Genomic DNA, 15,672 nt, shown 5'->3' with positions numbered 1-15,672 from the left:
ATGTGGTAAGAGAGTAAGTATAGCATAGTGTATTAATATGCTTATAGCAATGAGCACACAGTGCATGTTCTAGGTCAGCGCTTCTCAACATTCTCAATGTTGGGACCCTTTAATATTAACAGTTTCTCATGCTGTGGTGACCCCAACCATAACATTATTTTTGTTGCTTTATAACTGTAACTTTGCCACCTATACTAATCATAATGTAAATATCTGTGTTTTCTGATGGTCTTAGGTGACCCCTTGAAGGGTAATTCTACACCCTCCCTCAACAAACCAGGGGGCACGACCCACAAGTTGAGAATCACTGTCTTAGGGTTTTCTAACAGACAATATACATACAACACTAGTGTCTGTTTAAAAGGTTAAGCCCTCCTGTGGCATTGCTCTTGTAGATCCACCAGAGCCTCTGAACCAGCCTGCCATGCTGTGTAGCTAGTTCCTTGTCATTCTAGGAAGCACTTAGAGTGTCCTGGGAGGCAAGGTAGCAGAGGTGAAGAGCATGCACTTTAGAAGGAGACAAACTTTGTATCCTTTTCACTTTGGACAAGTGATTTCAATGGCCTCTTTTCTGTCTCCTGCTCCATATGATAGCCTAGCCCACATAGAAATGGGATGATGAAATGGAAGGAGGCAGGAGCGTTGCTGAGCTGAGAGCCTGTGTATGTTAAGAAATGCTCACATGTCTTATTTCCTTACAGTTTACCATACAATGTGGAGTTGCTAGGTCAAGCTGTGTATATGGCTTCAGCCTGTTACCTGAGTTAGCAGCTCACTGTCAGCCATGCTTAAGGAGAGGGACCTATCTCCATAACAGCTATGCTCTGTAGCTCCTGTTTTTCATATAAACAATGCATGTAAAAGATGTATTTCTGTCTTATTTAAGTTTGCATTCTTTAGTTTTGGATTAAGTTGGACATTTTGAACATGTTTATTGGTGCTAACAGAGATAGTTTCTTGCCTGCTTTTACTCTTAGCATTATTTTTATAATTTATGTTTTGATTTTTTTGATGTAGGTTTTAGATTTGGAAGCTGTATTAGCAGCACTTTTAGCCAAATTTTCATGTCCTAATTTTTTTGTTTTCCTTTTTCATTTTGTCAAATGCATTTTAAATTTTTATGAAGCTGACTTCTCATTCCTTATCCTTGATGAGAATTACACTTTAACAGACTCTCCTGTTTCCAGGATTATAAAAAAATGTGTATATATATTCTGCCAAGCAGAAGATGAGCTTGGTTGCCTGTTCCCTTGACCTCCAGCCCTGGAGCTGGGATGACAGGTATCACCACCACATTTGCTGACTTTCTCTTTCCAAATTCAGCCTAAGGTTATAAAGGTATTCTTGTACCGTTGCTGTCCAGCCTTGCTTCACTGTCTATCTTCTGTTCTCAGAGCTGTTGTAGGCCCGTGGAAAGAAATCTCCCATTCAGGTGTGTGGGAAACAAGTGTGTCATGACTTCCTTCCCCAGGATGACATACTATGTTGGAGGCCATTGTCTACTACTTGGTGCTCTCAAAGGCTTTCTCTGGGCCTTCATGTGAGCCCTACCTCTTGCAACATGAGAATGTTAACTTAAAGATTACCTTTCTGTGCTATTCAAGTTTCATGTCCCTTTAGTCTATGTGTCTTTAGAATGTATCATGATAGCAAAGAAGTGCAAACTCAGCATTGCTGTTATTCTCCTCCTGTGCAGTAACTTCCCTTTAGGATAGAATTACAGAGAACACAAGGGAGTGTGTTAAATAGCAGTGCTTTAAATCACCAGATTATAGGCAGTGTTCTTCCCCTGCCTGTCTCCAGCCATGAACTTGCCTTCTCCATCCCTCTGGAACCTTGAAGGTCTGCATTCCTTTCTTCTGTGTCCTCATTCCTCGCACATTTTTCACACATTGTCATGAATAAATAGCAGTTGAGGACTTCTTTCTGAAGAGTTCCATAAGGACCAGGTAATTTTTTATGATGACTTCTGACTGGAGACTATCAAAGAGAAAGTAGGGGAATAGGGAGAAAACCAACCTCAACTTCTCCCAATTAAGGGAGCAGGCAGATATATGATGGCAGGATCCTTGGATAGGGATGGCTCTGGGAGCCAGGCAGGGGGTTGTGTGCCACAATCCTGGAAGCTCTTCCTTGCCTGTTAGGATACTGCAAGTTCTAAGACAGAGACCCCAAACAGTAAGTGTTTTGGGGTCTCAAAATGCAAGTGGTTGGGGGTGTTTTGGGTTCTTAGATGCAACATATAGGAAGTAGCTAAGGTTTTTAACTTTTGTGACTTTTGTAATCAGAAAACAAAATAACCAACTTTGCTTCTCACATTGCCAAATATAAAATCTAGCCTTGGGGGAATGACATGTGGGCTAATTGAAGTCCAATATTCTCAGAAGGCAGAAGCTAGATTCCCACTAAGATGCTATGGAGATAGAGAACATGGAAGGCTTAGTAAAGGACAGGTTGTAGACAACATAACAGGACTCACTTTTATAGTAAGTTCAAGGCTATAGAGTAAGTTCAAGTCTGGCTTGGGCAACTTAGTATGACCCTGTTTCAAGATAAAAACAAATGCATGAAAGATTGTTGATATGACTCAGTGGTATATACTTGCCTAATATTCATAGGGGCTAAAATTCAATCCATGGTACTTAGAAATTTTTTTCAAAAGAAAAGTTATAGATCAGAAGAAAGTGTTTGTAAAAATGTGTACATAGTCAGTGATTTGTATCTAGAATATATTTTAAAAGCTCTTGATTCCTAAGACAACTACCCAATTATTAAAAATAGACAAAAACATTGAAAAGAATGGTTGAGTAAAGAAAATACGCAAAGAGCAAATACCATATGTAAAGATGACCCACACCATCACATGCATGAAAAGACATAGGGCATCATCAGTGAATAGTGTAATAACTTGAAAAGTTATGTACTACTAAGATGTCTAAAATTAAAGTAAGTAACTGTGACATATATGCCATCCTATAGCCTTCACCCAGCAGTTGGTGGAAGTAGAAGCAGACACCCACAGCTAAACACTGAACTGAACTGAAATCCAGTTGCAGAGAAGGAGGAGTGATGAGCAAAGGGGTCAAGACCAGGCTGGTGAAACCCACAGAAACAGCTGACCTGAACAAGGGGGAGCTCTTGGTCCCTAGACTGATAGGTGGGAAACCAGCATGGGACTGATCCAGACCCCATGAACATGGGTGTCAGTGAGGAGACCTCAGAAATCTATGGGGTCTTTTGTAGTAGATCAGTACTTACGTATCCCTAGCATTAGAATAGACCTTGGGAGTCCATTCCACATAGAGGGATACTCCCTGAGCCTAGACACAAGGGGGAAGGCCTAGGCCCTATCCCAAAGGATATGACAGACTCTAAAGGCCCCCCTATGGAAGGCCTCACTCTCCCTGGGGAGCAAAAAGGGTATAGGAGAGGTAGGGTGTTAGTTGGGGTTGGCAGGGGAGGTGGGGAGGCAGAGGGAACTGGGACTGGCATGTAAAATAATCTTGTTTCTAATTTTAAAAATGGAGAGAAAGAAAAGAAAGAAAGAAAGAATGGTTCCAAACCAATAAATAAATAAATAAATAAATACATAAAGTAAGTAAGTAAGTAAGTAAGTAAGTAAGTAAGTAAGTAAGTGAGTCCTGTGTTGAGAGAAGGTGAAGAAGCCAGAGCTCTCACATTCTTGTCGGAGGGAATGCAGGTGGCCCTAACATTTTAGAAGACAATTTGACCATTTCATCTAAAGGAAAACGTTGTTATCATTTGTTCTATTCTTGGAGATTTTGATGTAGTCCTGCTTGATGATGCAGCATTTACCTAAGAGATGAAAACGTAGTCCATAGAAAGCCTCTGTGTACATGTTTGTAGTAGCTTTATTCATAGCAGCCACAACTGGAAAGCACCTGGCTGTCCATCATCTAAGGGGTGGATAAACAAATTATGGCACATCCAGAACACTGAATTAGGACTTAGTAATAAAGGGATTAAACTACTATACATGTAACAGCGTGACTGGATTTGAGAAGTAGTATACTATGTGAAAGTGTTGCCAGGGGATAAAGGTGGCGGAAGAGGAGTCAATATAATGGGGCATCAGGAGTTCCGGGGTGATGGAGTTACTTGGGTTATAAATTTCAGAATGTGTGGAACTGTACGGTTATAGAAGAGTTAAGTATACCTCAGTAATACTCACTTTAAACGCAACACAACACACACACACACACAGAAAATAGTACTCTACATTTGTTCTCATCTGCCTTGTCAAAAATACAAACTAAAACAATGAAATAACTTTAAAAAACAAAACCCAAAAAATGTCTTTGATAAAGACCAAAGTCCAACTACATGTTGTTATGAGGGTGTGAGAAATAGTCACAAGTAGTCAGTCAAGCTTTAACCTCTGAGGGAAGCTTGAGTCATATGTTCAGAAACTTATAAGGCACATATTTTTGATCCAGAAAGTGCACTTTCTTTTTTTTTAAAATACTTGTTCATTTTATTATTTCTCATTTTTTGTTGCTTTTTTCATTTCCATTATTTTGTTTTATTAGCATATAATAATTGTACTAATAATTGGTTACATTATGACATTTTCATACATTTTAATACATGGATATAATATAGTTTGATCATATTCACTTCCTTATTACCATCTCCTAACTCTTTTACCTCTCCAGATGGTTGTCTTTCTTGTCTCAAGTAGTGCTTCCTCTATTTTCATTTCTCTTTTTTATCATTTTTTTATTTGCATTAGAGACAAGATTGATTTACATGACAATCCCAGTTTCCTTCTCCCTCCCTTCCTCCCGTACCACTCCCCCAACGAAAACACTACCTATCACATGTCCTTTCTTCTATTCTTTACCTGACTCAACCCAGAAAGTACACTTTCAGTAGTTGTTTCTGTAAGGAAGATCTGAAAGAAACAGTAGTTTATCTGTGTTTATGAGAGCAACAAGGGTACAACCACAGTTTCTTTTAAGAGAGGACATTAAGTCAAGAATGGTGTGTATGCAAAGTGAATTATTTGGAAGTTCATATATTCATGTGTGTATGGGGGATAATTTATAGGAAATTGTCAAATGAAAGTAACACTATAAATATGACATGTCATATGCTTCCATTTCTGTTTTGTGGAGCTGAGGATCAAACCCAGGGCCTTCCTTGTGCAAACCAGACCATTTGTTTCTGAGACGAAACATAAATCCCACGTATCTATTTATACATACATAGACTGATAGAGATAGGATATATAAAAAAGTGACAGAAGTGGTTGTATGTACCATAGAAAAGATTTATTGTTGAATGTATATATGTTTTCTCTTTTATTATTGTTGTTGTTGTTGTTGTGTGTGTGTGTGTGTGTGTGTGTGTGTGTGTGTGTGAGAGAGAGAGAGAGAGAGAGAGAGAGAGAGAGAGTTACATGTTAATATCTGCATGTGTGTATGAGTATACATTCTTGCATATGTGTGTGTATAGCTGAGAAATTGATTTTGTTTTTTTTTTCCATCTATCAGTATATACCATATTTTTGAGACAGGGTCTCTCTTCTGAATCTGCAGATCACTGGTTTCACTAGACTGCCTGGTCAATGGACCCCAGGGATTTTCCTGTCTCTGCTTCCTTGGTAGATTAAAGGCTCACACCTTCATGCCTACATTTTTTTTTTACTTTTTATTAGTTCAAATTAGAAACAAGCTTGCTTTACATGTCAATCCCTTCTCCCTCTCCCTCCCCTCCCCCAGTCCCCTGCCAGGTCTCCACCTCATTCCCCCTCTGCTCCCCAGGGAGGGTAAGGCCCTCCACGGGGGTTCCCCAAAGTCTGTCATATCATCCTGGGCACGGCCTGGGCCCTCCCCCCATGTGTCCAGGCTGAGAGAACATCCCTCCACGGGATGGGCTCTCAAAGTCCCTTCTTACACCAGGGAAAAAATACTGATCCACTACCAGGGGCCCCCTAGAGTGCCGAGGCCTCCTCATTGACATCCATGTTCACGGGTCTGGATCAGTCCTGTGCTGGCCCCTCCAGACATCAGTCTGGGGTCCATATGCTCCCCTTTGTTCAGTTCAGCTGTTTCTGTGGGTTTTACCAGCCTGGTCCTGACCCCTTTGTTCCTCACTCCTCCATCTCTGCAACTGGGTTCTGGAGTTTTCAGTTCAGTGTATAGCTGTAGATGTCTGCCTCTGCTTCCATCAGCCACTGGATGAGGACTCTAGGATGTCATGCCTACATTTTTACATAGGTATTGGAAATATGAGCTTAAGTCTTTATGGTTGCATATCAAGCACCTTAACCATTCATTCATCTCCAAAACCTTCATTGAGTTCCTTTCACTCTTGGTGATTCAAGTGGTTTCAGAAACTGGTTTGGTGTGACCTTAAGACCGCTTGCAGTTTGAAGCACAGATTCCACTCTGTGTGCCCTGATTTTCTGGATTCATATGGTAGTGGGTGGAAGAGCAGACCCAGTTTCTGCTCATCAACCACATGCCCTCTTCAGCTCTGTGCTGCTCTCTCTGTGTATCTCTATCTCACTAAGCTTTGCCATGGCTGAGGAGCAGGGTGGGGAGAAATGCTCAGTGTTCTATAGACTTTGGAAACGATGTCCCAGAGATGGTCAGATGCCACCAGGAAATGTCCATTATGCAAAGGGAGCATCAGGAAGGAGGTATAGAAACAGACCACTCTTTTTGGAAATAGGGTAACTGGGGTGGTTGTATCCAATTTAGTTTAGATATTAAATGAATTAAAATGGACACATTCATGTTATGAGCCTTGCCTCATCAGTGCTATAAAAAACCTTTCAGCCGGACTGTAATTTGACTCTCCTCCCTGTAATGTTACGTAATTCTCCTATGGTTACAGAGCCCGGAAAAGTGGAAGCTAATGATTAGTTTGCTAAATGCGGTTCATGGAACAGTTCACGACTCTCAGACATGCCAACTGCTGCTGCTGTCGCTTCATATTCCGTTTTCTGGGTTGAAGTTGGATTGTTCCTCAGAAAAAAATGTACAGTAACATTTGTCTTTAATCCAAAAACCAAGACGTGTGGCAGTGCTCATGGGCTTTGGGGACAGAGGGAGGAAGATCATGCCAAGCACATGCCTGGATGCATAGGCTTCTGCAGTCTTGTGTCTGTCTGTCTGTCTGCAGGAGGAAAACAGGAAGCTTCAGATGACAGAGAAGGAAAAGAAAGTCTCAGAGATCAGGACAGTAGGAAAAGTACATTTTCAAACCTTTAAGAGCATTGGCTGCAGTAGAACTTCTGTGGATTTGTCATTCTATGAAAACGGTCCTTCCTTGTTTCATGCTTAAAGAAAGTCATATTGCCCATGGTCACATGTGAGCATTGCACAAGTGTCCCTCCTCCAGGAGTGGCAAATTTTGCAAGCTAAAGTGCTTCTCTGCTTCTTCTGTAAATATATGTCAGAGGAACACCCTGCACAGTATAACACAGCTGAAATTGTGCACTCTCTTGGGAATTACAGGTTAAATTCTTAAGCCATTCATGAGTATTTGACCTCATCCCACTAGGACAAACGTGGGTTCTTTCTCATCAAACAGAAAAGTGTGTCTGGTGACTCATCTCCTTTCCCAGTGGAAATGCATTTAGCCCCATAGGCAGAAACTCTTGCTTGGTGTTCAGTCTTGGGAACTATTGAGAAAGAGGTAGTCTGGTTTCAGTCTCTATTTACCTGGCATGCCATTTAAATAGCAAACTGGAGAACCAGATCTAAACCACTGTGTGTCTTTTATTCCTCTTTCAAAAAGTGGGACAACCAATTAAAGGCACACCACTTCTCTTGTTCCTTGTGACTGGCTCAGGAATGGCCCAAGATCTGAGCCAATCCAGCCATCGTGAATTTAAGGACTCTTCCAAGAGACAAGGGGTGGGGCACTGGCTTGTTTGTCAAAAAAGGTATGCCTAGGTTCAAGTGCTGAACCTGTTTTCTGTACCCCACAGTCTCATTTCTGGCTTTGTTTGGAGACTTTCTCTGAGGCTCTATGTGGTAGCACTTGGCACTTCCATAACCTTGCACCAGCAAGCACATCAAACAGTAGCTTGTCTCCTAGAAATGTCATAGACTTTGTGGCAACTAGAATGAGGCAGGTCCCGCACCATCCCTGAATTGGTTCTCAGTACCCAGGTTGTGCCTTTCAGCTGTCTGTCCTGACTTCACTTCCCAACCCTAGAAGGAGTGATAAAAGAGAACGTCCCAATGGAAATTGAGGCACTGTGCAGAAAGAAAAGAAAATGTGAGCTGGGCTTGTGGGATGTGTCTCCATCTTGAGGAAGGCAGAGTTTGCCTCCACTCACCTAAGCACTCTACTGCTTCCCTTGTCCATTTGTATGTGTCATGACTCCAGAGACAGTAGTACCTGATGACCCATGAAGCTGTTCATCCTCCTGACCTCTACCTTTTTATTCTCACCTGTCTGTGTGCTGCTCAGGACAGCTCCATGACCTTTCTCCTTTAGTAATGTGCTTACTTAAAATACATTTGCTTAAAGGTATGTGCAAGAAGAGGCTGAGAGGAAACTACCAGGAGCCCCCACAGTTGTGGTGGTATTCACTGTACTTAAGCTGGGCTTAAGTCAATTGAAAACATACTATAAAAGTAATGGATTCAGCCCATACAACAATTCAGAAGCGCTAAAAGCCTCAATTCTTACCACTTTAGCACAGTCATCGTTACATTATACATTATGTTTCTCAGAAGTGTTTGAATCTTGATTTTTTTTTTACTTGCCATTACATAATACAAGTACTTTTCATGTCGTAAGTCATCAGTATCATGTAAATGGCAACATAATATTCCATCAGGGAGGTATATTGTAATTCACTTAGCCATTTCCTGTGATTAGACCTTTAGACTGTCTCTTTTGTTTTCCTCACTGTTTTAAAGAATGTGTGATGAATGTGTCTGGTTGGTAGCTTGGCTCAGGCTTTGTCTTCTTCTCTGAGGTGAAATGGGGAGAAATGGAATTACTGGTTTGGAGGATCTGAACATTTCCGGACTCTCACTGATACATATTGTCAAATTCCTTTCCAATCTGTTGCATTGATATCAGATGTCTCTAGCCATTTATGCACTGAGTACCTTCACCATATTCTTCTAACGATCGATATTTGGATTTTTAAACATTTCTCTGATGCCATAGGCAAAATAAATATCTCTTTTTAACTTTAACTTTTATTTTTCTAGTTAATGATGAGGCTGAGTGCTTTCGTGTTTCATGTATGGATATTTGCTGTTAATGTATTTTGTGCTTTGTTTTGTTCATTGTCTTCTCTTCATTTTAGATCCCAAAGCAGCCTCGGAGACAGAAACTGATATCTGTGCAGAATGGGAGATAAAGACTGTCACTAGTGCTCTGAAGACCTACCTGAGGTGGGGATTTCCACTTGTGAGCAGCAAGCCACCTAATTAGCATGCTGTCAGGAAGAAAGTAGTTTTATTTGCAGCCTCCAGAGAGCTGCTGGGTGGGTGTTTGAGATGTGGAAACAGCTTCTGTGTGGGAGCATTAAGTTCAGCCAGTCAGGGTGATCATAAATTGCTCAGGGTTGATGGGCTGTCACTGTGCAATGGTGCCATGAGTGATTTAGAAAGCCCTGCTGTTAATGACATATATTAAGATGATTAGCCTTAGACATGCCCTAAACTATGGCCTCCCCTGAATTATCTGTTAGGAAAACAAGAGCTCAAGTCACTCATTTGAACAGACTTGATCACATATCCAGCTTATTGTGACTGTTTTGTGTTTTATACAGAATATATTTGAGAGGGGAGATGTGGGAAAATTGCCACTTGGAAACTGCCTTTTGGTTTCTGCTGGTGTAGTTAAACTGAATAAAAGGGGAGGGAAGGGAGAGAGAAAGGAAGGATTACCCTGTACTATTATATACTATTATACACAGTGTCACAGCTTCCCCCATCCCTTATTTGAACTATTGGCTCACTACTTACATCTCTCTCCCCCCTTTCTTCCTCTCCCCCTCCCTCTCTCACACACACAGTGTGAGAGAGAGATCCCTGAAACTTGCACTCAGTAGGAACACTGGACTATTGGCTCACTGCTTACCTCTCTCTCTCTCTCTCTCTCTCTCTCTCTCTCTCTCTCTCTCTCTGTGTGTGTGTGTGTGTGGTGTGTGAGAGAGAGAGAGAAGAGAGAGCAGGAGAGACAGAGACAGAGAGACAGAGAGAGAGAGAGAGAGAGAGAGAGAGAGAGAGAGAGAGAGAGAGAGAGAGATCCCTGAAACTTGCACTGTAATTCTATGTTGGAGTTATACAGGAAGATGGGTTGTAGTCTTAAGCAGGAGGACTGGAATCACACATTGAGTATACAGGCTTTATGAAGATCCCTGTGGCTAGACAGCAAATTAGATCACAAAAAAGGAGTTGGTAATGCAGGCTTTATTTGGGACATTGAGAGAGTGAGATGCAGTGCAAAGGGGTGACTAAAAGCTGAGTCAAGGAAGCTGGGTTGATGAATGAAATCTGAGCCACCTATGATGAAGAGTGTTTGATTATTATTTGAAATATAAGAAAAAGCTTATTTGTTCACACACAGTTGATACAATGTCCTGTGTCCCTTTAATACTTTGAAGTAATATTCTTCTTGGAAGCAAAACACCTGCACAATTTTTTATAGTGTTTCTAGAAGCACTGATTTCAACAAACTTCTGGGGAAATGAGTGCTTAAGGTTGGCTGATGCCAGTACGTTGCTTCTCAGACAGCCCTAATACTTTCTCGTTTGTGGGTGACTCACTGACTGAAAGGAGGTCTTTGGGTTTGTGCTGGATTTCTGTATCAGTCCTTGACACTCTGTGACTGATGGGTAGTTGTATCTATCCCTTTCAAAAAGAGAGAGGGGCAGAGTGGTGCAAGCACCTGCAAACCCAGCATCTGGGAGGTAGAAGAAAGGTAATGAGTTCTAGTTCAGCCTCTGTGACATAGCACGATGGTGGTGGTGGAGAGGAGGTGAAGAAAATGTGAAACTGAGGATTTCAGGGGGCATGTCACATGCTTTCTGTCAGTGCCACTGCATCAAGGGCTGTTGTTTCTCTGTGTGCTGTGTATTAGAGCCGTGCTGTGCTGTTTGGCAGTATTCAGGGTGCTGCTGAGCAAGAGTGGTCATCTCACTGTGGAAATGATTTGTCTCTGTCTATTTATTGTATTCTAGAATGCTTCCAGGACCACTCATGATGTACCAGTTTCAAAGAAGTTTCATCAAAGCAGCAAGTAAGCATTTTGGTTAAAGTTTCAAGGAGAAAAAGAATAGATTTTTCTATTTCGAGGAACATTCAGAATCCCAAAATAAATACTGTCTAGCCTGCCACATTCTACATGCAAAATGTCTTCAAGCAAGCTTATGAAATTCTATAACAGAATAAAAATGAAATGGAATCAAGACTGCTAGGGGCCTCACTACAACTTTGACTTTACAGTAGAAGAGACACTGTAAAGAGACACTGAGAAGGAGGGGAAAGAAGTAAGGAGAGAGGAGACAAAGGCAGTTTTGCCTTTCTAGTTTTGATTATTGGAGTTGTAACTTCTTGGGGTTTTTTTTTCTACCCTTAAAGTAGCATTCTGCAGAATGAAACAGGCATTGTACACCTCCTAAACTGAGCATTGGAAGTGTTTCCCTGAGTATGACACCATTTATGTAACTTCACAGTTCTTTTTCCACCATATCTTCCATTTACAGCTTCTGATCATTCTTTGATGCTATCATTGAGGCCCTTAGTTCATATTACTGGTATTAAAATACATAGGGATTAGGTTCAAGCTACCCGAAGTATACTGGAATCTGTCTACGTGGGGCAGACCAGCAGTAATGGGGCAGTTAGATTCTCTATCACATTTAAACCTGGCAGGACTGCTCTTGGTATTATGATGCCCATAGCTTGTGCTTTTCCATGGTTCCTTTTGGCCTTTGGGGTTTGTTTACCCTGGTAACACTACTGGCCTAATTTTACAGTACCTAATGTTCTGATAACCTTATACACTTGAGCTTGTCCTCTTCAACAAGGAGAGGAAAGGCATGGGAGGATGAAGAAGGTGTTTATGTGGATTCTTTCTCAGGAAAAATTCCAAACCCTTAGTAACCATTCTTTAATTAAACTTCACATCAGTTCTATAAATAGGCATGATGAATATTAGCAATCTATTTCCCAAGTTTACTCTAAAGGTGACAGGCTATAGGTATTGCGTGACAGAAAGATTTAAATATTGTGTCTGTCACTTCTTTCTTTCCACTAGGCTAGTGTGTTGCACGTAGCACACTTAAGCACAGTGGTGATTCCTTTGACGCCTCTGGATATGTTATTTTGAAATTTGAGACCTTTGTAATGTTCGCATAAGATCTGTTTACCACTTCACAAGTGCATAAAGTTCCTTCTTTCCTTGAAATGAAGCTGGCCCTCTAGGGAGCCAGCTGCTCCCATGTTTGTTCCCTCCTTGGGTGTGCAGTTGACCAGCTCCATTTCATCACAGTCATTATTTGGATGAACTCTGATACAGAAAACACATTGAAAGGCCTCTCAGAGCCATGCAAGACAGGGTTGTAAATCCTCGAGAATATCTTCCTTGTGTTAGGGCTGAGGCTTTAGTTTCCCGTGGCCTTATCTTGTCTAGTCAATTAGCTGTGACTCCCATAAAACATTACCTTTTCCTTCCCAGAGCTGGAAAACCAAGAAACCCGAGTGTCTGAGATCCACAGCCTGGTCCATCGGCTCCCAGAGAAGAACCGGCAGATGTTGCAGCTGCTCATGAACCACCTGGCGAAGTAGGTTCCTCTCCTACTGCCTCTTTCCCCCACCCCAGAGAGTTGTGACTTTCACAGTGAGCTCAGCGTGTCTGTCTGTCTCCTGCTGTTGCATCAGGTAGGCCGGAGGCTCAGGAAAGAAGCAGGTGCTGTGGTAACTGCAGAGAACACACTTAGTGCCAGGTGGCCTTTGCCAAAGCCTGCACAGGGCCACAGTGTAGGTCACCAGAGGTTGCAGGGGATTTTGCTCTTGTGTTGTTCAAGGGCAATCCAGAGTTTTTCAGCCATTACGTCAGGTCAGCATGGAGTTTTCGGGTTCTAGATCTTCTTTTGAGGACTGGGGAAGAGCAATATGTTGTGTTGTATGGTTACAGAATTTGGATTGGGAACAAATGGTGGTGGTGGGTGAATGTATAAAGTTTACTCAACCCATAAAGCCCTAAACTCACTGAACTGATATGCTGTAAATCTGCCCTTCAGTGCTTTGCTCATGCCTTTAAACCATTCCTCTGAGGTCAGTTGGTATTCCTCTATGGGAGGTTGTTATGGTTAGTTTTCATATACCTGTCAAGCACTTGATGTTACCTTTCATGGGGAGGGGGAACACATATGTCTACCATAAAGGTTTACAAAGCTATTATAAAGAATCAAGGATGTTGTGAGTGTTTGTGAGAAACAAGTGGCTACAGTCAAGGAATTTTCCACTATTGATCTTTTTTCTTTCCTTTTTGTGATGCCATATCAGAACTGCATATTTCAAAATAATTAGGAGGCACGTTTTAGAACATGTGAGTTTGCAGAGAGAATGTCCCCAAAATGTCAAAAGAGCCCTGTTGACATTTGCTGAAAGTAACAGGAGCATAGCTTCAGAAAACAGCTCCTGACGCTCTGAGACGGATTTGGTGCTTCTTCCTCACATCCCCACGTCAGGCATCTGCTACCTAGAAAGCTGGTTTCCATTGTTCCAGACAGAACTTTGCATACCTCAGGCAGACACTGAAACGGGAGGCTGTAGATGCACATTCAGCTGAGTTCATGAAGGGTGCCTGTGAGTGGGTGGTGACCTCTGAATCTTCAGGAGGCTGTACAGTCAGCTGGGAGCAGCTGGAAAACAGAGGGTTGGAAACAAGCCAAAAGCAGTGTGATTGGAATGATCTTAGGTGGGTCAAGAGTTAATGGTGATCCATCAGGACTCATATTGAAATTTCACCCATTTGTAATTGCCCTGAGGACTGTTAAGACTCTTTAAAGAAGAAAAGGGTTAAAACAATAAAACAGTTTATCCTCTTCCAACTTAAGACATAATACAACTAGAGAGAATATAGAAGTTGTGCTAGTGGTCTTGACTTCTTACCTTTCAACCAGTTTATACAAAGCTTTGTTTTTTGTTGCTGTTTTGTTTTCTGTTTTTTTTTTCCACTGCATGTCTGGAGCCTTTTGTGTTGACAGTTGTCTTGGCCTTATGCCATTTCTTTGCTTATTTAAGTACCAAGACATCTACCCATCACCTAGCTCCTGTGCCTTACTGTGGGTGGGTGAAAGCTGCTGAGGTGAAACAGACTCCAGCTCTCAGCTGTGCTCCCTGCCCTTGGTCCACAGCACTTCAGTTTTAAGATGTCCTTGAGAGAGATGGATGGAGGGGTGTTGCTCTGGAGTTTCTTTATTCTAAGGAGTTCTCAGATCCTACTTGAACAGTGCTCTGGCTTATACTTGCTGTCATTTTAGAGTCCAGCTGTGAGGGAAACTGAGCTTGGGGCATGAGCTTTGTTTAATTTCAGTGTTCTCCGGCTCAGACTTAACCCAGGACTGGCCTGAGCTATTGTTCCCTGGCCACTTGCTTAATGGTCAGCTTCCTTCCTAAGTTTTGGTTTCAGGGCCGGAAAACCAGTGTTTGTTTCTCTTCTTACCTACTGGGTATCAGCCTCTGGTTCAAAGTCAGACATTATGTATTGAGGGTTTTTCATTTGTTTTATACTTTCTAAAGTTTAATATTTCTATAAAATTTGTATAATTTCTAAATTTAATCACAAGAGAAAATACATTTGGGGGACTGGCGAAGAGCTTGAAAGGAAAAAAATAAAACTTCTGACCTCTAAAGCAAAATTATTACTAAGATGTATCCTAGTCACAGAGAGTTGGGTTTGTCCCGGACCTCAGAGGAACATCAAAATTACAGGCAGCCATGCACATGTTTGTGTTGATCCAGCTTAAATCTACTATGATAATTAGATGTTTTCTATTTGTGTCTTTGGATCTAGTACGTAGTCTGGAGTCACTTGCCTGCAAGTGTGGCTGGAGCCACCCAGAGAGCTTGTTCACACTGGCCATCCTGTGCCTCTACTGGCAGCTGCTGCATTTCTGGGTGACTTCACAGATAGATAATACACAAACAGACCCTTGAGAGCCACTGACCTACAGGAGAGGTCATATATAAATATTTTCAAGGAAGGGAGATGGTATTAAAGAGGGATATCAGTTGGAAATTTGGAGCATATTGAAGATGGAGGAAGAAAATTAACACTTCAAATACAAATGGCACTATTGTCATCATTAAATTGGTCTTTAAAAGTCTTTCTTTGCTTTCTCTGGGGTTTGCATTGAATTGAGCTCTAAGCACATGAATTTATTTTAAAGTAATACACAAAACATTTTCATTATGAAGAAAATCAAGGCCAGTTAGTTTTGGGTCTCTACAGTTCTGCCTCTTTAAGCCTCAGTTTTCTGGTGTGTGTGTGTGTGTGTGTGTGTGTGTGTGTGTGTGTGTGTGTGTGTTTCTGTGTCTTCACCAGGTAGGCATGAGGGTAGGGGTGGCTCATAATAGAAATAAGAAAGAAAATTCCTAATCGTATAATTATGGAATAAAAGAACAGTGGATGAGTAATAAGGGCAAACCTCATGGCGGT

At 41.6% G+C, this 15,672-nt stretch overlaps 1 protein-coding gene across 1 annotated transcript in view; it reads left to right on the top strand.

The window, feature by feature from the left end:
- Positions 1 to 15,672, top strand: part of Arhgap26 (Rho GTPase activating protein 26) — a 271,702-nt gene that overhangs the window by 124,284 nt on the left and 131,746 nt on the right. Inside the window, exons 15-17 of the mRNA XM_035438736.1 lie at positions 9,305 to 9,392; positions 11,186 to 11,244; positions 12,685 to 12,790. Coding sequence (XP_035294627.1) covers positions 9,305 to 9,392; positions 11,186 to 11,244; positions 12,685 to 12,790 — 253 coding nt within the window. The remainder of the gene's footprint in view (positions 1 to 9,304; positions 9,393 to 11,185; positions 11,245 to 12,684; positions 12,791 to 15,672) is intronic.

The sequence above is a fragment of the Cricetulus griseus genome, chromosome 2 (genome assembly GCF_003668045.3).
Source record: "Cricetulus griseus strain 17A/GY chromosome 2, alternate assembly CriGri-PICRH-1.0, whole genome shotgun sequence".
Lineage (NCBI taxonomy): Eukaryota > Metazoa > Chordata > Mammalia > Rodentia > Cricetidae > Cricetulus > Cricetulus griseus.
Note: the sequence above shows the minus strand (reverse complement) of the source record. Positions and strands in the feature narration are given on the sequence as shown.